We start from the raw sequence: 22,975 nt of genomic DNA on the forward strand, positions 1-22,975 counted from the left end.
GCTTTGATAGACTGAATAACTCAAGAACAGGCTTTACGCATGAGATGGTGACGTAGTCTTCAGCAGAGAATGCATCAGTAAATTTGAGGAGAGGACCTAGAGCCTTGCTCACAGAATCAAGGACCTCTACATCTTGCCACGTTAGCACCAGGTGTCTTGTTGATCTGTCAGCGGCTAAAACCTGTGTGATGGCCTTTTCTTGTTCCAACAGCTGATGGATCATCTTTTGTCTTGATCCCCATCGTGTGGGAGATTCTGTGACCAGTTTGTGCTGAGGTAAGCCCATTTCCACTTGAGCGTGAGTGCCCGCTGCCGCTTCCGGGTCTGAGCAAATGCAGCCACAATCTTTTTTCCAACTCAAACTGCTCAGAGATAATACGAACCCCCTTTCATCAAACTGCATTTTGACAGTTTTTCGTCCAATCAGAGTGTGCCACGTCACGAGGTCCCTCCCCTTTTTATCCAATCAGAGCGCACCGTGGTGGGTAGTCCCGCCCCCCTTTCAACCAATGAGATTCTTCTTTTTTTTGCAGATGTCCCGCCCCGATCCCCCTCCCTAATTTTTGTGGGTCCGTTCACGCGCATCTGAGTTCCGAGCGGGGGTCCGTTCACGCGCTTCAACCCCCTTTCTCTCTCTCACCCCCTCACCCCCTGGTCAGGGGCCCCGTGCAAATTATCCGGCCTGCGCACGAGGTCGGATTTCAGGCGGCTAGTGTCATGCCGTTCCAGTCTTAAACTTTAGCTAATATTTAATACATCTTAGATAAATTTGGATTAAAGCTAGCTAGCAAAAATTCCCCAATTGGAAGAGTTTAGCAAAAAAAAAAAAAAAACAACCCAGTGCTTAGCATCGGTTAGGTTAGTCTCGCTATTTATATTTAGCCAAGTTTTACCAACAAGCATACATTTAATGCACAATGTACAAATTATTTATGTGTTACTGCTGTGTATAAGTGATTTATTTGAAGCTAGTCAGAGTTGATGGTCGTAGTGATGAACTTTTTTTCCCCTTTCTCCCTGTATCGTGCGATTTCGGATCTTTTATTAATACTTTATTTATTTATTTTTGCAACATAAACGGAATCTCTGTTATATGCAAAAAAAAATAGATTTTAATTCGAGCATCACATTTTATTCTGTTTCCCAGCGCGATCCTCATATTCTGAAAATATATTTTAAAATTATATTTTAATTCATGTACCAGGATTCATTCATTCTGATTCTCTGCGGCCGCAGAGCACGTGTTGACTGAGCGGTCGCGACAGTCTACCCCTCCACCCTCTAAAGAGATGATATGATGCGCCAGGTGTATATGGTTGCTCGAGAACTTGTGACAGGTGTTTCGGTGGGAAAAGAACTTTAGGGTATATAAGAAACGAGACGGACTAACATTTTCCATGAAGAAATTCGGGGATCGACATGATGGCTCATGGTAAGAAAACTTGTTGAAATTATAAGGTATTTCTTTTCTCTTAAAAACATTGTTTAAATAATCACTTTATGTATTCTCAGCTTTAAAAGTTCAAGCTGAAATTCACCAGGTGCCTGAGTATCAGGGTAAGCTTTTCTATTAATTTCTCTTTTATTTTAACTCTTCTGTACTTTTTTAAATATGTTTTTCTCTTTAATAAAGTTACAGCGGAAGAACTAGAGGGTATTAGCCTCACTCAGACAGACCCAGGTACCGTATCTCTCTCTGTGTTTTTTTTGTTTTTGACCTCTGTTATTTAGTTCTGGTGAAAAAACTTTTTTTTTTTTACTACGCGTGACAGATTTTACACGGGGAATTAATCCTGATGAGTTTGCGAGAGGATCGGGAAGCGACAGTCTCGCGGACGATTTGGATTTGATTCTAACAGGGGCCTCGCCAGCGATCTCGCGAGATCGTCGCGTTCCCTCCTCTCCTCCGAGAAGCGGAAATGGCGTAATAGAAATATCAACAACTCCGAGACCGGCGAGGCCGCAACTCGCGAGCGTGACACCAGTTTTAAAAGTCTGTGATGCGCCTCGGCAAGCGAAGAGACGGAGATTAGTCAGTAAGACAGCGTCTCTAGTGAAGCGATTATTTACAGGTTTGTATTATTTCAAATTTTATTATTCAAATATATATATATAAATATAAAGGATCATTAGACAATCTTCTTCTTCTAATCCTCTACAGATTCAGTCGAATCACCCGCGTGTTCAACCAGGGAAGGGGGTTGTGGATCTCAAAGCGTGATTAACGGTGTGTTTTATAAATGTGTGTGTGTGTGCGCGTGCGCGCGAGTGTGTGTGTGTGTGTGTGATAATACGTTTTTTTTTGACACGCGCCTTCTTTTTTTAAAACAGAGACCGAAGCGGAGACCGAATCGGATAACGGCCCAGAACCGAATCAGGAAGCAGAGCGAAGTCGGAGAGAGCGCCAGAGTCCCACTAGACCCCTGTTTAAGCGCAGGTTTCCTCAGGCTGACCGCGCCGGTATATATACGTTGTATATTTTTGTATTTCTTCTTTATATACCTATACGTATAAGATTTTGATAGGGGTTTTTATTTTTTTCAGCCAGCGTCTCTAACCAGGAAGCGAGACCTGAACGGGCCCGTCGGTTGAGAATAGCGCCACCTCTCCGCCAGCGCCGTGACAGCGGAATCTTGCGACTCGCTGAAATAACGAGCGATTTGATTCGCGACCTGATTCGTGACTACAGCGCCACGTTTTCTAACGCGTGTGAAAAAGGTTTTGTGTGAAAGGTTTGAATGCATGTCCGTGTCGAGCTATATTTTGATGTTGTGAATTCATGTTTTCGAATGTATGTTAGCATCAGGGAAATATTTCTGACATTGTGAATGCTGGGTTATAGATAGGGGGAAAATTATATAATAAAAGTGTGCAAGAAAAATAAAAAAATCATTTAACCCTGAGGTGTGACGTTTTATTTAGACCCCTCGTTAAAAGTAAAACCATACGAGATAAACCAAAAAACATAACACTATAAAACACTATAAATATAAACACTATAAACATTATAAATCATATAAACACTATAAAACATATAAAATAAATACATATATTAAATATATATATATATATATATATATATATATATATATATATATATATATATATATATATATATATTAAATATATATAAAATACATTTCATAAAAAAAAATAAAAAAATACATATATAATTTTAAAAAAATGGATGAGACTTTAGAACGGGTCCTTGCCGAATTAAGGCTGAGCGTAGAAGGGCTACGGCTTATCCGCCCCTCCTTTCGCATAGACATGCAGCAGGACATATACAATAATGCCTCGATGATCCAGCAAGATCCTCTACAGGCAATAGAAAATGCAATCCTCGGTCTAAATAGGCACGATGATCCATTTCTGGAAATCGAGGCCGCTATTCGTTCTATAAGCACAGAAGAAGAGGGGGAAAGAGGGCCGCGCGGTGAGGGGGTAGAAGGAGGTGTGGAGGGTGAGGGGGAGGGGATAGAGGAAGAAGTACCAGAAGGAGGGGTCGCGGGTGAAGCGGTAGAATTGGGAGAAGGAGGGGGTGGAGGGGATGGGAGCGGTGCTGATAGTGAAGAGACACAGGTAGGAGGAGGAGGAGGTGAAAGAGAAATCGAAGTCACGACGCACGAGAATTTTAATACTGTAAAAATGAGACGCGTGTTAACAATCCCTCCACCAGGGGATGAGCCTGATATCGCTACGTTTTATCAAAACGTGATCGGTCTCATTCGGGAATTGGTCGACGATGCGAGAGCCGTAGCTGGGAGGGGGGACTTGGTACAGTTAAGTGTAGAGGGTGAAAATGTAAGAGTTCACGCGTCGGTAGTCGCCGACGGCACGGGTGAAAATATTCTACCCGTTTTTGAAGATATGCTCGATCGGTTAGTACAGTCGAACACCGGGGTTGTGGCGAATGAAAGAGTGGATCTGATTGTTCAGGTGGTGCGGAACCCTAGAGGAGGGGGAAAACGTAAGTTGGAGAAAACTTTAGACTGCGAAATCATATGTAAAAAAAGACGTCACCTGTACGTTACAGAGGACCGCAGAGATCAGCTCTGCTTCGCCATCAGTCTAGCTCACGTGTGTAACGGCAGTTTCACAGATGGGCAGTGCGAGAGACAAGCTAGAGAGTGGCAGCGAGCCGTCGGTCTGGACGAGCAGACACCCGTCGCCTTTAGCGACGTGCGAAAATTCGAAGACATTTTAGAACGTAAAATCGTAGTGTTTTACAGAACGTCTAACACCCTCTCGCATTTCGAAACAGATTTCCCCGACCGTTCCCAAACTTTGTTTTTGTTTTTACTGGATAACCATTATTACGGGATAAAAAACCTCAAGGGTTTTATAGGCACGCGATTCGTCTGTAATTATTGCTACAAGGGTTTTAATTGCTCCTATGTGCATTCCTGCAGGGGCTATTGTCATATTTGTAACAATGGGGAGTGTCCCATGCAAGAGTACAATCCTGTAGAATGCTCGGACTGTCTCAGAAAGTGTCGTTCCCCGGCGTGTTTCGCCCGTCACAAAGAAGGTAAGAGGAACTTTGTAACGGGTAGGTCGGTCAGTCTCTGCGAGCTCGTTAAAAAATGTGCAAGATGCGGCCTGTGTTACAACACAGGACCGAGCACCCGTGTAGGAAATGGTCATCGTTGCGCTAAGCCGAAATGTAGAATCTGTGGGGAGACGTTAACGAGGGAGCTGGAAGCCGACCACAGGTGTTACATTCGCCCTCTCCCCGTGAGAGCCGACCATCCTGATTTGATTTTTTATGACTTTGAAACGTTCGCCACAGAGAACGGCGTGCACGTACCTTTTCTGGTGTATGCGAAAACATTGAAAGGCGAAGAGAAGTGGTTTTACGGTCATGGATGCGTTAAACATTTTCTTATGTATTTCAGAAATGAGCGCTACAGACGTAACGTTTTTATCGCTCACAACGCCAAAGGGTTCGACAGCTATCTGGTTTTGAAAGGTATGCTGAAAGAGGGGTTATCGCCTCGACATATTCTCATGACGGGGAGTAAAATCCTCAGTTTTGAAGATCCTCATTATGAACTAAAATTCATAGACTCTCTGTCTTTCCTACCCATGCGTCTTAGCGATTTCCCAAAAGCCTTAGGTTTCACCGATCAGACCAAGGGGTATTTTCCTCATAAATTCAGCTCGGCCGAACATCTCGAGTACGTAGGACCCTACCCACCCGCCTCCGATTATGGGGTAGAACGCATGTCGGAGCGGGAACGTCAAGATTTTCACGAATGGTACGACGTGGCAGCGCGGGGCGTTTTTAACTTTAGGAAGGAAGCTCTGCATTATTGTAAAAACGACGTGGTTATACTTTCCCAGGGTTGCATGAAATTCAGAGATCAGTTTCTCGGAGAGACGGGGGTGGACCCGTTCGATTCGATCACCATAGCGTCAGCCTGCATGAAAGTGTTTATCACAAATTATATGACTCCTAAGACGCTGGCCATACCATGCCCCTACGGTTACACCCGGGGGTGTAAAAGATTCTCGCACGCGTCCATCCAATGGCTAGAATGGATCATGGCGAAAGAAAAAATCTTTATTCAGCACGCTCTAAATAGGGGGGAAAAGCAGATCGGTCCTTTTTTTGTAGACGGTTACGCCGAGATTGACGGAGAAAAGTACGCGTGGGAATATCACGGGTGCTTTTACCACGGGTGTCCGACGTGTTGCGACCCTGCGGAGACGTGCCCGTTGAGAGACGTCAGATTCGGCGAATTATGGTTGAACAGCGAGGAGAGAGTGAGGACGTTAGAGTCCGAACATGGCGTCCGCGTGACGGTGGTGAGAGAACACGAGTGGCACGAGATGAAAAAATCTTGTGAACGTGTCAAAGAGTTTCTCCGTACGTTTAATCCTCCGGAGCCTCTGGTCCCTCGCGCTGCTCTTTACGGAGGTCGAACGAGCGCTCTTAAGCTGAGACACACAGCGGGGCCCGGGGAAAAGGTGCTCTACGTCGATGTCACCTCTCTATATCCATACGTTAACAGTGCATGCTCTTATCCCTTAGATCACCCTACTATCATATACAAAGATTTCGGAGACCCTAGAAATTACTTTGGTCTCATCAGAGCCACAGTCTACCCGCCTCGTGGGCTCTTTTTCCCTGTTTTACCGTACAAAAGCAAGAGCGGTAAATTGCTCTTTCCTCTGTGTCGCACATGTGCAGAATCATGCATGCAGAGAGACCCGTGCTCGCATGACGATGACGCCCGAGCATTGACGGGTGTGTGGGTCACTGTAGAATTTAACAAAGCCTTGGAGATGGGCTACAGAGTGGCTAAAATCACGGAGGTATGGCACTTCGATAAAAGCAGCGACTCTGTGTTCACAGGGTACGTACACTTGTTTTTAAAAGGAAAGCAGGAAGCGTCCGGTTACCCGCCCGAAGCTAAGGATCCGGTCAGCAGGGAGATGTACGTCAGTGAGTATCTGGAACGTCAGGGGGTCCGATTAGACCCTGAAAAGATAGAGGCGAATCCGGCCAAGAGACAGGTAGCTAAACTCTGTCTCAATAGTCTTTGGGGGAAGTTTGCTCAGAGAGACGATCTGCTCCGCACCGAGATAGTATCGGATCCTGAAAAGTTTTTCAGCTATCTGTTTTCCGGTAAATACGTGATCGATTACTTTGATGTTCTGGACGACCAGAGAGCGTTGATCAGGTGGAGATTCAGCGACCGTTGCATTCAACCCCCAGGCAGAAGGAGTAATGTGTTCATAGCCGCATTCACCACAGCCCATGCGCGTCTCAAACTGTACAGCTACCTGGAAAGGTTGAGGGACAGAGTTCTTTACACAGACACGGATAGTTTAATTTATGTGGTGAAGGAGGGGGAGACTCCTTTAGAATTGGGTAATTACCTAGGTGACCTGACCGACGAATTGGGCGGGGATAGCATACAGGAGTTTGCGGCAGCGGGGCCCAAGAGTTACGCCTATCAGACAAAGAATAAAAAAAAAGTGGTGATGCGCGTCAAAGGGATCACACAGACCGTAGAATGTAGTGAGAGAGTCAACTTTGACAGCGTCAGAGATCTGGTGGAGGATTACCTAAAGATCTCCGGGGAGGGAGGGGTGCCGGGCTCTATCGAGATCCCACAGCATGGAATAACACGTGATAAAAAGGGTTTCTCATTAAAAAACTCGACATTTCAGAAAAAGTTTCGGGTTGTATACGACAATAGACAACTCTTTCCGGACGGTACTACTCTGCCGTTCGGATATTAATCTATATTTTTTTTTTTTGGAGGGGCAAATAAATAAATAAAATGTCACATCTCGAGGTTATAGAAGAAACAGATTTCGAACACAGGTTCGTCTGTCCTTTCTCTTGTATAATAGCGGGCCCTAGTGGCTGTGGGAAAACCTGTTTTGTAAAGAGTGTACTGGAATGTTCTGAAAGTGTCATGAATGTCGTACCCGAAAACATTGTATGGGTCTACACTTCTTACCAGCCTATGTATGATGAATTGCAGAAAATGAATAAAAAGATAAAATTTGTCAAAGGGCTTCCTGATTCTTTCGAAGATGAAAACCTGTTTCCTCAGGACTTAAACCATTTGATCATTCTGGACGATGTTATCTTTCAAGCATCCGAACATCCTGAAGTGGTTAAAATTTTCACTCAGTACAGACACCACAGAAACATGAGCGTCATGATGCTGACTCAAAACGTGTTTCAGCGAGGTAAACACAACCGTACCATCAGCCTGAACAGTAATTATCTGGTATTGTTTAAAAACCCTCGGGATAAACTACAGGTGAGCGTATTAGCCCATCAGATCTTTCCTTCACAAAAGGGTTATTTCTTGGAATGTTTCGAAGATGCCACCAGAGATCCTCACGGTTATTTAATCATCGACCTCACCCCGGGGTGCCCAGACAGATACAGGTTGAGGAGCGGACTGCTCCCTCACCAGAGCTCGACCGTGTACGTCCCAAAAACGTCATGACGACTCGTATAAAAAGGAACGCTCCCTTGCTGGCGGCTCTGTACTACGCCGCTCCCCGGAAACGTAAAGAGATTCTCGAATACTGCTCTCCCGACTTCGTCAGAACCTTGTGTGAGATCTCTTTAAACCTTCTCAAGGGTAACATCCCCTTAACACCTTCGCAATACAAAAAACTCAAAAAGTGGAGAAAAATTATCAGGCTGTTGGCGGATGAAAAAACCTGTTTAAAGAGCAAACATAGGGTTCTGAAGAAACAGACTGGAGGGTTTCTTTTACCTTTGCTCTCGACCGTCATACCTCTGATAGGGAATCTTATCGGAGGGCTCTCTAGTAGACAATAAAAAATAAAATGACTTTGAAGAAAGCTCGGAAAATGTTTCTCGTCTCACCCCGTCGGTTAAGCGGTCTGACCCGGTCTACGGTCAGAGAAACCGCCGAAGACAATTTGAACGATAAAATGAGGGAGGTGTTAAACGAGCCGGGGCTGAGTTCTTATGAAAAAATTAAAAAATACGACGCTTTGTTGCAGAGATATTTGACATTGCTGAAGCAGGATCGGCGCGACGAGCGTAGAGTCACTCTGACATTACGGGAGCGACCCGAGGATGGAGAAGGTGGGGAGGTTGACGAGTAGGAGAGGGCTCGGATCCCCGCCCGTGTGGGAGATCCGCACCCCTCCTCTTCTCCCTCTCGAACCGCACGTGCGTCTGACGGGGGCGATTTCGACCGTACGGGCGATGAAGTTTTGAAAAGCCTACCCCCTCGGGGTCGCAAGAACGCAGCGTACATCGTCGAGAAATTAAAGGAGAACGGCGGGGGATGGAATTCGAAGGGGGAATTTGTTTATAAGGGTGAGACGGCGAAAGGGTCTCATATGATCGATTTATTCAAACATCTTTCTCTCTCCTATAAGAAAAAAACACTCCCTCCCGCCGGTTGGATGCAATTTCTGAATACTTTATCGGAACTGAACGTCCCATTATCTTCGGTAAATAACCCGCACGCTCGAGAACAATACCGTTCCCTGAAGGAGGGTAGCGTTACCGGTTTAAAATCACATCCTAAAAGCACCTCGGCTTCGTTATCCCCGTGATGGATCACACCCCCTGCACCTCTCACCTCTAAGAAGTTCAGGAGCAATAAACGAATCGTTCTATCCCCTCGATGGATCGAGTATTCGCGATAATAATAATAAATGTCTGAGACAAATATTTTGTCAATAAAGAGTTTAATTAATCGAATCGTTATGCGTACAGTCTTTCATTTTTCACAACTTGTATTCACATGCAGATAAAGAACAGCAACCCTGCCCCACCGCAGTAATCGCTTTTATTTTTAACCCACATTTTTAACAAAGTCATACACCATAAGATCGTTTTTTATCAAGTCCTCCTCGTTGTACAAAGACAAAACTTGGTCAAAAGATAAGCCTCTGGCTCGGTGGTAAAGATAATAGACGCAGTGATGACCGCATACGGTAGACATAGACTGTTGTAGCTGAGTGCTGTGGTACTTGATGTTTTCGGAGCGTTTTTCCAAAAACTGCAGGATGGTCGAAGGGTAATGCGCAAAGTCCGGGGGAAATCCGTAAGAGTCAAAAAATGTGGCTTCACCCTCCTTTTCCAGGGTTAATGCTAACCAATGCTCGCCGGGCATGTGAGCAGGGTGCGTGTTGACCACGAAGTAGGCGGGAGGTCTAAAGGAAGGATTCAGAGAGGGTAGGTGGTCGGAAGCCCACACGCCACGAAATACGTTCCTCGGAAGATGCCGCAAAAGACTCTCTAGCTGAAGATTATCCATGTTTAGTAATAATCCACCAGCACCTGTCTTTTAGAGTCAATCTCTAGAATAGAATCGTAACAAGCATAGACGATAAGAGTAGTGGTATTCGCTAAAGGCGCTCTGAATCTCATCTCCAGTCTCAAATTACCGCTCGATACGACCGACAACGCATCGTTGTCATCGGCTGGGTTGAGATTAAAAGCGAACAGGGCGTATCCTTCGTTAAATTCGCTACGGTTAATACTCAGAGGTAAATCTTTCAGATGTCTCCCCGTAGCCATGAACATGTTGTAAAACTCCCTGACGGATTGTCTGTTGTTGAATTGGGGCTGGAAAGCCTTGGCGGGGATCTGTCTACCATCCTGACAGAGAGCCAGATATTCTACGTCGTTATGTACAAAGTTAAACGGGGATAGGTCTCTTCTCCCCGTGAACGCTTCGTGGTGCACCATACCTAAAACCACGTATTTAGGAGTGGTTCCGAGAAATAGATTCTCCTGGTTACATATCCTAGAGTTTGCTGGGATGGAATAGGTTTTCACGATGACGCGTGAGAGAGGGTAGAGAGCGTTGGCTTTCATCAGGGCCGCCGCGTGCCCTAACCGCACAGCAGGGGCTACGGTCACTTTTTTCACGAAGAGAGACGCTCCCAGCACGTTCAGTCGGAATCCCGAGTCGCGCGCCCCCATAAGACAGAAAGCATCTCCGGCGCGTGTCAGTTTGACCCTCAGGTCGACCGAGTTCAGCAAAAGTCTCTCGCAGAAAAATATGTCCCCGTGGAGTGGGCCGAGCAGGTGCACTTCTCTAGAATTAGCGCTGAATTCGGCTCTCTTGTTTAATCCTCTGTTAGGACCGTTGGCGATCGCTACAGAATCCATCGCTCCCGCGGTGTCTTTGTAAAAAAGACCGGCTGTGAATTGACTCCCGAGGGTATCCGGTGAAAAGTTGAGCAGAGTCTCGATCATGGCACGGTAGGGATGTGTGGCGCTCGATTGTGAGATTAGACGGTCCCCCAGAATGACGTCGCATTGACTGAATATCGTATTCAGAGGGTAATTGATGAGCCCTACCGCGGCCGCGTCGGCCAGGTCCGTGCCATCGGCGTTGGTGATTTTTACGCGGAGATGCAGCATGGTGTCATTCAGATCGAGATACTTTTCCCCATCTCCGGGGATGAAAAACTCGATGGGTCCCGTGTCCGTGATGGCTGACACGGGAGAGATTTCGGTGTATATTTTATCTTCGATCGAAAGCTGTGTCATTGGTGCTGAAAATAGATCCAGCTCGCGCAGCGTGCACTCGTGGGATTTCTGATGCAAGAGAGCCATGTTTTTTTTTGTTTGAATTTCCCCTACGTCGGTTAAAATATATCGGAGCTCCGGGAGGGTTTCCTCTTCGAACGACCGCTTCTGCCAACTGTTTTCTTCTTCTTACCCGTCGAACGTTTATTAGAACTCGACGAGAGGCGCTCCCCCGGAGGTCGTCTCCTCACCCTTCGCGACAAAACCACGATGCCCCCTGACCCCTCTTGTTTTTTCCGATCGTCGAAGTTCGACATTTTCCCCACAACTCTACCGACCGCATCCGTAGCGATACGGGTGGCGGCCGTTTTAAGATGGGGTTTGGCAATGTCGAACCCTTTTTTCAGCAGAGGGGATACAAAACGAAACAGTTTTGAGAATATAGAGCCGATACCACGACCGTACATTACAGGGGCTCCGTAAAATCCTCCTAAATCGCCTCCGGCCTGATTTTCGTAGTATCGGACGAATCTGTGAGGGTCTTCCATCGCTAGTACCCGAGCCATTTTATTTTTTAATTAGTTCTCCGACACCCTCAAACGTAGCTTCGTCCTCTCAGGCCTATACGCGAATGACGGTCGCGTTAAAGGATGGATTTTATATAGATTCATACACCATATGTTTTCGGTCTAAAGTGAAGCGTCACGATGACCTTCCCGTAAGTGAATTCAACCTCTTGGTTCTGATCCGTTTTTATCTCGACCTTTATGTTCTCGATGTGGCGCTTGCTCGCGGGTAAATAATACGGCAGATCGAATCGTAAGGTTACCACATCCCCATACGCTCCGCGCACGTCGACCACCCTCATCAGCGGAGCATAAGCGTCGCCTATCAGCTGAGGGCGAACCGCGTCGCAGTAACAGAACATGTGATAAAATCCAGCTCGTAGATCAGCTGGGTAATCGGCCAGCTTCCTGTCGAATTCTATCCATTCTCCCGGTCTCACACCCATAATGTAAGCGAGCGGCGGGTAAAACCGCACATGAGTCTGCCCACCCGCTTGGAAATCGAATTTCCTCAGATAATTGTTGTAGGACAGGTAAATATCGGAGTTGATTTTTCTAAACGAGGCCTCCATCTCCGTTTTGAACTGTCCCAAGTTAGCAAAAAAACCCGTTGGGAATTTGTGACGACGCACCTTGCTCTTCGTCTCCGGGGTTTCTGGTTTAAACTTATATTCATAGTATGCTCGTTCTTCGGGTACGGTATACCACGTGTGAGGATAGGAAATCTCCGTCAAGGCGACCTCCCATTCCCCTTCCAGATCGATATGCTGAGCCAGATCCACGCGGTAACTGGAGATTTTGTTATCTTTAAAAACATCGAGACTGGCGTTGGACGGTAGGGTGATGTAAAAACCCGCGTGTTTCTGACCGTACATGACTGAGAAATGATGAACCCTCACGGACGTCGTCCGTTTTTTATATATTTTTTAAATCGCTCTCTCTGATCCAGCTGTTGAATTTCTCGGGCCAGTTTTTCCACCGTACAAAGACCTGATTTTCGCCCCTGACCGTACGTCTCTTCAGAATCTCCTCCACGTGGTAGACTTTGCCCCCGTCCGTTTTTACTTTTTGCAACTCGGCCTCATAGAAGGTGCCTTGGACCGGATCTCCGTCATAATCTTTCAGTCTGTACACCGGAGGGTCGCGAGGGAGGCGTTCGGCCACCGAAAAAAGCTCGTCTGTAAAACTCTGTTCGTATTTTTTATCAAACACCCCTCTTAATTTCGATATCCTGACAAGATCCCCCGTCTCAAAACCCATCTTCAAACCAGCCTTCCGGAGTGGCGGCTTACCGTACAGGTTCTGAAACACTCGATCAACGTTCTCCAAGGTCACCTGAGCCGGCGCCATTTTAATGCTGCTGTGAAAACTGTTATTGTAGCTTTTCACCAAGTCCTGCAGCACGTCGAGGTATCGCAAGGTGTTGTTAGCCGTGAAATATCTCCACATTCGACCTTTTAAAGTACGATTAAATCTTTCGACCACCGAAGCTTTGAGTTCGCTGTATGTGGAAAAATGCACGATGCCATGTTTTTTCATCAAACCTTCAAAAGCTTTGTTAAAAAATTCTTTTCCGGCGTCGGTCTGTAACTTTACAGGCGTCTGGCTTTCAGAGAAAATGGATTCTAGAGCCTTTACCACCTCCGCGGATGTTTTTCTTTTGAGAGTTCTAACGTAAGCTTTCTTGGAAAATACGTCTATGACCGTTAATAAATAATTGTACCCATCGTTATAATCCGATAAAGCCTGCATATCGCACAGGTCGGCTTGAAATTGGCTCAAGGGACGCGGGGCAAAAACTCTATTTCTAGTAAAATGTATTCTGGCCGGTTTGTGTAGAGTATAAGCATCCTGCTCCGATAAAAAATCTTTTACCCTTTCCACAGACGGTGGCTTCCCCTTTTCATCCCGCACGGTCCTTCGCAGTCTTTCTACCCCTCCGAAGCTACCGGGGTCGGCCGGATCGTAATACGCTTTTTTCATCGCACGCTTCTCAGACATGGCTGAACCGAAATGAGAGAAAAAGGCGTGGATTGAGATTCAAATTCTTTTTTATACACAGAGAGAGGCGAGATTCTTTATTCAGACTCTTGTAGTAAAGGGGGTTTATGGTTCAGCTACCCTCTAGATGGCAGTAGTAGCTAGTTGTAAGGGGATTTTCATGTTTGCAGGGAGTGAGGAGCGACTGGGTGTATGCATCAGAAAAAGCAATAATGTTGTTAGCTTGGGCTACTTATTTTCATGTCTTCAGGTATTGTTAATAAAGACATAAGATACAGAAGTGGTGGCCCCGCGTTACTACAACTTTTTTTATTCAACTTTTTTTTTATACACGCAGAGAAAGTCATGATTTTTATTCAGACTTTTTATTCAACTTTTTTTTTGTACACACAGAGAAAGGCATGATTCTTTATTCAGACTTTTTATTCAACTTTTTTTTTTATACACACAAACGTTATTAATGTCTTATCATAAACAAAGTTTGAACCATGATGACCGTGAGTACCGCATAGTAGCTGCAAAAACACACTGAATAATTGAATATAATAGTATAGAATAAAATATAAGAGGTAGCTGCGAAAACACTGAATAATTGAATATAATAGTATAGAATAAAATATAAGAGGTAGCTGCGAAAACAGTGAATAATTGAATATATAATAGTATAGAATAAAATATAAGAGGTAGCTGCGAAAACACTGAATAATTGAATATAATAGTATAGAATAAAATATAAGAGGTAGCAGCGAAAAAAAAACACACTGAATAATTGAATATATAATAGTATAGAATAAAATCAAACACATGCGTGAAAAAACTATATACATATAGGCGTCAGCAAAAAAATCAAACTACAAGCGTATATAATAGCTACCAGCACAGCAAAAAAAACACACACTGAATAATCAAATATATAATAGTATAGAATAAAATATAAGAGGTAGCTGCGAAAACACTGAATAATTGAATATATAATAGTATAGAATAAAATATAAGAGGTAGCTGCGAAAACACTGAATAATTGAATATAATAGTATAGAATAAAATATAAGAGGTAGCTGCAGAAACACACTGAATAAATGCATATATGACGGTATGGAATAAAATCAAGTTAACAGGTATAGCAGCAGTCCATGACCAGCTTTATGAAACGCTCTATTCTCTCCTCGTCAGGTTTGATTTCATCGTACATTCGGTAGATGCGGTCGTAGATCGGTCCTCCTGATCTATACCCCAGCAAAAGAATCTCTGCTGCAGGCCCGATTATGTCGCCCTCGCATGTCTCGTAAAACCCGTAGCTCTCCATATATTTCTCAAGGGCTTGGACGAACTGTGAGTCCCACAGCATCCGCATCACACCGTGAAAGGAGGTCTGATATATGTCGTCGGGTGGGTCGAGCAAGCACGTGTGTTGTCTCTGGCTAGGATGGCTGATCTGACAACCGTTGCATTTGGCTTCGGCGTACATTCTCAGAACCTTGTTGAGGCAATGAAGCACCGCTGATTCCAGACATTTGAAAAACTCGACCCTCTCCAGCCAGCATGTGAGCGGTGCGTCGGGGTCGTCGATGGTCGTCGGCAATGCGTCATCCGACCCGCAGAGTGAGTTCTCATTCGAAGGAGTGTCCTGAACCTCCATCCCCGCGGGATCCTCGTTAGCGTGCTCCGTAACGACAGTCTCCTTGTGCCCCGAGACGACAGGTTCCTCAGAGCGAGTGGGTGAAAGCTGTCGCGAGAGCTCGGGGCTCGGGGGAGGTGTCGGCGGCAAAGGAACGGCGTAACTCTCCTCCGGAGATGAAGGATGGTCGGACATTCCGTCTTCTTCTTCTATAGCCCTCAGCACGATCGGGGTAGGCCTTATTCTCTTGAGCCTGCGTTCACAGCGGTCTTCCATATTTCTCTCTCTCTCTCTCTCTCTTTTGCTCTTCTCCTCTCTCGGACGAGTCTGCTTTTATACCATAAAACGAAGTAGAGCACGAGGCCCCCCCCCCCATCTGCAATACGATCCGTGTTGAGGGTAAGTGTGCACATGTGTTCAACAATGGCTCATTTTTTCATCGCTCAGGGCATCGTTCCACTCACGACAGCTGCGAAAGAGCGAAGTAATTTTATAGTCAATCTCCCCCATCTTTTCCCTCCACGTTGCAAACGGTATGTCCAACACGGTATGAAAAACACCACAGTCCGAGCTGAAAAGATCCAGGACAAAGTACTCTCTGGGTTTCTTACATACCCCTTCTCGTGCGGCGAAGATACGCGCTGGTTTTCCACGGGCCGTCTTTGTCAGAATCTTGAAAAATTGAAATAATAGTCTCGCTGATAATAGAACACCCGTGATGAGCCATTAATCCTCTTTTTGCATATAACAGAGATTCCGTTTATGTTGCACAAATAAATAAATAAAGTATTAATAAAAGATCCGAAATCGCACGATACAGGGAGAAAGGGGGAAAAGTTTAAGACCGGAACGGCATGACACTAGCCGCCTGAAATCCGACCTCGTGCGCAGGCCGGATAATTTGCACGGGGCCCCTGACCAGGGGGTGAGGGGGTGAGAGAGAGAAAGGGGGTTGAAGCGCGTGAACGGACCCCCGCTCGGAACTCAGATGCGCGTGAACGGACCCACAAAAATTAGGGAGGGGGATCGGGGCGGGACATCTGCAAAAAAAAGAAGAATCTCATTGGTTGAAAGGGGGGCGGGACTACCCACCACGGTGCGCTCTGATTGGATAAAAAGGGGAGGGACCTCGTGACGTGGCACACTCTGATTGGACGAAAAACTGTCAAAATGCAGTTTGATGAAAGGGGGTTCGTATTATCTCTCTGCTCTGTCAATCCGGGAGTCTTCTGAATAGGCATGGGGCTAGAGCAGTGGTTCTCAAACTTTTTATACCAAGTACCACCTCAGAAAATATTTGGCTCTCCAAGTACCACCATAATGACCAACATTAAAATACAGTAGTGTAGTAGCCCTAACTATTCAGCTACAGCTCTGCACAGTTCAAAAACAAGGCAGTTTTATTCCTAATAAGAATATTTATTGTTGTCAGCCACTGTAACATTGTAAATACACAGTTTTAAAATTAACAGAGTGCTTAGAAACAGGTAAATATAAAACTTTAATGATTAAATTAGAATGTGTTGTACCTAAAAGTTAAATAAAAGCTGTACTGTACTTAAATGTAAAAAAAAAAACTTCACTCAAATAAAGATTAACTTAAAATGTATTGTGCAAAATGTATTTAACATTAATTTATAATTAATTTAGTGATTCCTCTGCATACCACTAGAGGGAGCCTGAGTACCACTAGTGGTACTCGTACCACACTTTGGGAACCACTGGTCCAGAGAGTTAAAATAGAGAGGATTATGATTTTTTGATTTGTTGTTCTTAGGTTTTTAGGGAAAAGTGGCAGCCATTTCTCATAAAAATAAATTACAAGTTTTTGTTTGGTAAATGAAACTTACCAATAGCAATGTGCAAACTATGTCCAAAGCATGACAGTCTGGTCCAGTTATTGAGAGCAATGGCTTTAACAACATTGGCCCCGCTGTCTGTTGTCACACGCACTTGTTTGTCCTCATACATCGCAGGCAGGGATGTCTTTGAAAAATATTTTCTACCTGAGATGTTGTACCTTGGGTCGAGCTTTTTGACAAGTTGCTTAAATCCCTCCTTTTCCACCGTTTGGATTGGCATCATATCTTTGGCCAAACAATATGTAACCGCATCAGTAATTTCCATCCACCGTTTACTCTTCCTGTCATATGGAGTGCAACTAGCGAGTGCTCCAGCGATGCTCGGTTGAGTCATTTGTTTACTTTTGGGCCGCACATCACCAGCTGTTAGGGTCTCCTCCTCACGTACCTTCATACTCTGGTTGATTGATCAATTCAGTTCCCAGCAAGAACCTCTTTCCACCAATAAGAGAAACCTTTCGACATGCCCATTACTCTGATCTGCAAAAACCCATAGTTGGCATATGTTTTTGTACTCACTGCCATTCCTTTGCCCCTCTGATGGTCATAAATATGGCCGATGATTGGACATGTACGGTTAGGGCCAGATCACACAAGTTCTTCTATTCCCACAACAGTATTTTTAAATTGCTTTTATAAGTACACATCTATTCAATGCTTTTGGTAGAAAAATTTATGTACAGGTCATGATTGTGTTAATTTTAAAGTTTTAGGCTATTTTATATATAAAAATCACTAAACGCTTTAAGCTGAAAACACTAATATTTACATTTATATTTGTGTGACTCTTTTTGTGTGATTCTTAAATTGATTAATGATTTAAAACTAACTACAGGATTACGTACAATTATCAACTATTTACAATGCACACTAAAATATAGGGGATGCATGTTTTGGTCAGGGGCACAATTGCAGCCAGAAAAGAAGCTTACTTTAGGCTAACAGAATATTAAAGCAGTGACATGTCTACTTGATATGAAATCAGTAATCCCTTTCTTTTTCTCTTTCTCTTTCCTTTTTCAAGATTACACAGTGGTAGAGAAATGGACAACAGATGATGTCTGCAAATGGCTCCAAACCAACAAGTTTATTGATTCCAAAGAAATCTTCAGAGATATTTAATGGAGTTTTACAAATACGCATTCTGTGATGTCATTAAGTATACAATACCCAAGTACCTGAAGCATTTACATCTACTTCATCAACACCAGTGAGACTTCAAAATAGTATGTAATATAGAGATGTGTTAGAGAAGCTACAAGACTGTACCTAGTTTTAGAAACCACATCTACTGAAACCATGCAACTGCCCTCCATCCAGGAAGATGTTCTCAAGAATGTGAAACAAATGATCAGGACCTCATCGAGACAGAGAGCTTGCCACACACTGATGACAACTGTCATACTAATCTCTCATGCTGATCTGAATACATTTTTGAGTGGTCTAAAACATCATATTGCTCTTTTTGTTTTGAATCTTCAGGAAAAACATCTCATCCTTAAAGTTACACAAGAAACAGTCATCACCAGCCTTCAGTTCATTCTTAATTTTTTCAAGAGCAGTATACTGATATAATTAAATTCCACTGGATGTAGGTTTGAAGACAACGAGGATTTAAATAATTTGCTGTCCAGTGAGGTCCTACTACACAGACATAAAAATCGAATGAGATGCACTCTTTTTAAAAGAGGTGAGTTAATGACAAAAACAACACAAACAACACAGTGACACACATTTCTACTACTACTACTACTACTAATAATAATAATAATAATAATTTTTTTTTACATAAAATGCAAAGTGCTTCATAATGGAAAATATAATTATACTAATAACACAAGATAAAAATAAAATATCAAAGCCTAAAAAGTCATTAAGAAATAAAGAGAATGAATCAAACAGAAAATAAAATATTGTAGATCATTAAAATATTAAAAAATCAGGTTTAAGCACAAAATCAAGAGGACTAATTAAAAGACAAGGTAAATAAACATGTTTAAGCTGCTTTTTAAATATATTTAGTGAAGGTGTCTGATGGATATATGCTGAGAGTGAGTTCCACATCCTGGGAGCAGTGACACTAAAAGCAGTTTCACCGAGCTTCTTCTTATTAAAATTCACCTTAAGGAAGCCAGCATTTGTTGATGTTAAATAGCGATTTGGAGTGAAATCCATCAGGCATTCTGCTAAATACACAGATGTAATGCCATTAAGAGTTTTAAAACTAATAAGAGCACTTTAAAATCGATTCTGGATGTCACAGGTAACCAGTGCAGTTCCTGCACAATAGGAGTAATATGGTCTCTCTTTAGTTTGTGTCAGAAGCTGAGCAGCTGTATTTTGTGTTAATTGTAATGGATAAAGAGTTTTTTGGGAAGTCCATAAAAGAGAGCATTACAGTAATCTAATCTACTTGGAGTAATTGCATTGATGAGTTTTTCTGCATCTTCTAAACATAAAAATGTTCCTCAAATGATGAAATGCAACCTTAGAGATATTATTGAGAGGAATGTGAGGAACAAAGCTGAGATCAGAGTCGACTGTTACACCCAGATTTCTACCTAGCTCATTTGTCAATAAGTATTCTCTTTTCTGTTTATTTCCCACAATTAATATATCCATTTTATCCTGATTTAACTGGAGAAAGTTCTGTAACATGCAGTCAGATATTTCGTTCAAGCATGTAAGCAATTTGTTATTTGGCATTTGATTACCCGGTGACACTGATATATATAGTATTTAAGTTGTGTGTCATTTACGTAACTATAAAAACTGATTTCATGCTTTTGAATGAGTCTACCAAGAGGTAACATGTAGAAGGAGAAAAGCAAGTGTACTAAAATAGATCCTTATGGAACTCCAAATGAAATATCATATTGTCTTGATGAGTGACTTCCCAGTTTATCAAAAAACTGTCTACCACACAAGTATGATCTGACCCAGCTTAGTACTGCTACTGAGAGACCTACCGAATGTTCATGTCTGTGTAGTAGAATATCATGGTCTACAGTATCGAAAGCTGCACTCAGGTCAAGAAGAACAAGAATGGAAATGTGATCAGAACTGGGACTTAACCACAGATCATTTAAAATCCTGACCAAATGCATGCACGCCACAGCTCATTTGTATTAGTGATGCCAAAACTCCATAAAAGGTAAATGGAAGTTATTTTTACTCATGTTTACACCAACAAAATTATTATTAATCAGTGTAACAGCACCTGGAAAGGCCAAAATCTGGAAACAATATACAGGAAAGGTGAATTAGGTGTGAATGTTTTGAAGTGAAAAGAAAAAAGTTTTACATGAAAGATGAGAAAAAGAGATCTACACTATACGCAGGTGATCATGGACACCGAGCATCACACAGAGAAACTGCTGTGTTTAAACAGTTTAAAGTGTCTCAGTGACTTGGTCAGAAATCTCTCATACTGATGCACTCTTCAGCCTCTCACGCTACACTCAGTCACCTCTCTCTGTTTGAAACGTGACAATAACAAGAAATCCAAACACTGATAAACACAGGAATGGCACAAGGTTGTTGTGTTGGTTAAATTAGTGCTGGCTCTAAAGTGTTGAACAGCATTTAAAGAAGATGCCGTGACAAACAGAAGTGATTTGTAAACCAGCTTTCATCCTCCAGAAAAATCATACTGGTCTCTAAATATCTAAATATCTCTAACAGTGTGCTCTAAATCTTCTGTCAGCTTACAGCTATACACAGACAGACCGGCCCGTCCTCCTTTATACAGATGCATTTCTTTTGTCTTAACTGAATGACTCGTCTTGTTTGTGTTAATTTAGGAATTTGTGTTGGCTTGCTTTTTAAATTATTTGTTTCCTATTTAACATTTCATTAATTAATGCCATTAATATGAAACGGAGTTTCACAAAAGTTTCATTAAATTGGTGTGTAATTGCATTAAATAGCGTTATCTGTTTATAAAATCACAGTAACATACTGACAGTTGCAAGATTTGAAACCGATCATTCATGCTTCACCTTATTTAGTTTCATTTTATCAGTAAATTGGCACAAACTCAGGAGCTCTTGTCCCTAGTGAGACCCCTAGCACACAGGAACAGGAGTCCAGTGTTGATGCTATTTCCACAAGCTCCAGCTCAGTCAGAACTCCTCCATAAGTGCCTGATGAATGTGAAAGTACAGGACAGTGAGGTGTTGGTGGAGAAGCATTGGGTTAAGGGTCAGAATAAAGACCAGATAAAGCAGCTCTGCACATACATAAAGAGCTAGCTCTTGTGCTGAGTGGCCAAGCCCATTTAACTCTGATCCAACACCTCATCAACCTTTTCTCTCAACATCTTGTAGATGTTCCACAACGTTACATTTTTAATTTACACATTAAAGATTTCCTGTGTAAATGCTCCTACACACAGTTTATGAATAAATTCGTTTGTATCCAGTGACATAAATGAGGCCCAGTGTTTTATAAGTGTGTATTTTTATATGGTGTCGATTAGCATTGTTTCTGATGTTGAGCTTTGTGTGTGTGTGTGTGTGTGTGTATTGGGGTGTTATGTGATTTGTATCTGTTTCTGCAGGTTATAAGATTAAGGTCTAATGAACAATGAACAGCAACTGTTTTATGGTCTCTGTGAAATTTAGCTTTGTGTTAATGTTGAAATATCTACATCACTTCTCACATCAGAACAAAGTGCATTTATTTCTACAGTGTGTAGATCAGTGTACATTACACACATTTACTTTAATAACATGTACATAGTCGTACTTCACAGTGAGGTCAATAAACCAATTTCTCTGATGTTATCTGTCCTCATGGAGCTGTTACCATTTTGTAGACCTGTTTCTATTGTTCTATGGGAGCAAAAATATTCCAGAAAATGTTTGTAATGGAAAGTAAATGTGTGCACAATGTGCACTGATCTACACACTGAACACACTGTAATGAAGCAGTAAAGGACAGTGTGTAAATGTGTAAATGTTCTCCAGCAGAACTTTCCCCAGAGCTGCTGAACACACTATGAAAAACTCTCTGCTAGAAATAAAGAGACGTGTTTGTTCAGAGTGACCTCTCTGTTATTATCTTGTTTCAGAAAGTTAAATACATCGTCTCATATGAACTGAGACACATGGATCTGTCCATTTTATATTTTATCCTGACATTAGAACCTTGTGTTCAGGTAGACAGTTCATTTAAGTTCAGATTATCACCACCAGTTTATTACCAATTATTACATATAGAAATGTGTGTGTGTGTGTGTGTCTGTGTGTGTGTGCGTGTTTATGTAGCTGTAAATTTTAGAATATGATTTAAATATATGTACGAAACTGAAATGTGTTTGTGAGAATCAGATTAATTCTATATCATGAATAAATAAAAACTGTACTTATGAATTGTAATTATAGCTGTTTAGATCTTGTGTTTCTGCTAGAGGTGTAACACAATGCTATTATCTGTATTTGTTTAGTGCTCAAAACATTCATAACTGTTTTTGTATTCGGATTTAAACAGGAAATGGGCGTGGTCTGTAGCAGAGGGTTTTTCATGTGAACCCTATCACTATGCCCTGAAAAACAGTGAAAACATCAGGGCTGCTGAAAAAGAAAACATTTTTATTCACTCCTTATAACACATTTATTTGTTTATCTATTTATTTATTAGGATTTTTAAATTATATAACTTTATTCAACTCCTGAACCAGACGTCCTGTGGAGCTTTCTTGAAAACTTTCCATCTTCTGTCTAATGTGACTCAGTAAAAGACCTGTTTCAAAACAACAGTGTCTTTCCCAAATCAAGAACATGTTATTTATCATTGAGAACAACAGCCACCTAATAATATTTGATCAGATTTACTTTAGCTTTTGTGTTTGTTACATTCCAGAAAGATCGGAAAAGTTCACTGGACACGCTATCAGAATCTGTTATAAAGCTGGACATGGTAC

General features: G+C 42.7%; 2 protein-coding genes across 3 annotated transcripts; one reads left to right on the forward strand and one right to left on the reverse strand.

Moving 5' to 3' along the window:
- Nucleotides 1-380: 380 nt before the first annotated feature.
- LOC117599769 (uncharacterized) lies at nt 381-2,976 on the forward strand. 2 transcript variants are annotated; one of them, XM_053241985.1, is made up of 6 exons: nt 381-1,432; nt 1,513-1,557; nt 1,634-1,681; nt 1,773-2,072; nt 2,162-2,227; nt 2,332-2,976. In XM_053241985.1, exons 1-6 carry the CDS (start codon nt 1,420-1,422, stop codon nt 2,520-2,522), a joined length of 663 nt encoding a protein of 220 aa, XP_053097960.1. In that variant the 5' UTR covers nt 381-1,419; the 3' UTR covers nt 2,523-2,976. The 2 variants fall into 2 exon arrangements, with proteins under 2 accessions (XP_053097960.1, XP_053097961.1); XM_053241986.1 differs by lacking the exon at nt 2,162-2,227.
- Nucleotides 2,977-14,414: 11,438 nt separating this feature from the next.
- On the reverse strand, nt 14,415-15,497 carry LOC128321731 (uncharacterized). The gene is made up of 2 exons (XM_053242258.1): nt 14,624-15,497; nt 14,415-14,509 (listed from the first exon to the last, which is right to left on the reverse strand). The coding sequence occupies exon 1, from the start codon at nt 15,461-15,463 to the stop codon at nt 14,681-14,683; it is 783 nt and encodes a 260-aa protein (XP_053098233.1). The 5' UTR covers nt 15,464-15,497; the 3' UTR covers nt 14,415-14,509; nt 14,624-14,680.
- Nucleotides 15,498-22,975: the final 7,478 nt, after the last annotated feature.

This window comes from Pangasianodon hypophthalmus, chromosome 19, assembly GCF_027358585.1.
Source record: "Pangasianodon hypophthalmus isolate fPanHyp1 chromosome 19, fPanHyp1.pri, whole genome shotgun sequence".
Classification (NCBI taxonomy): Eukaryota; Metazoa; Chordata; class Actinopteri; order Siluriformes; family Pangasiidae; genus Pangasianodon; species Pangasianodon hypophthalmus.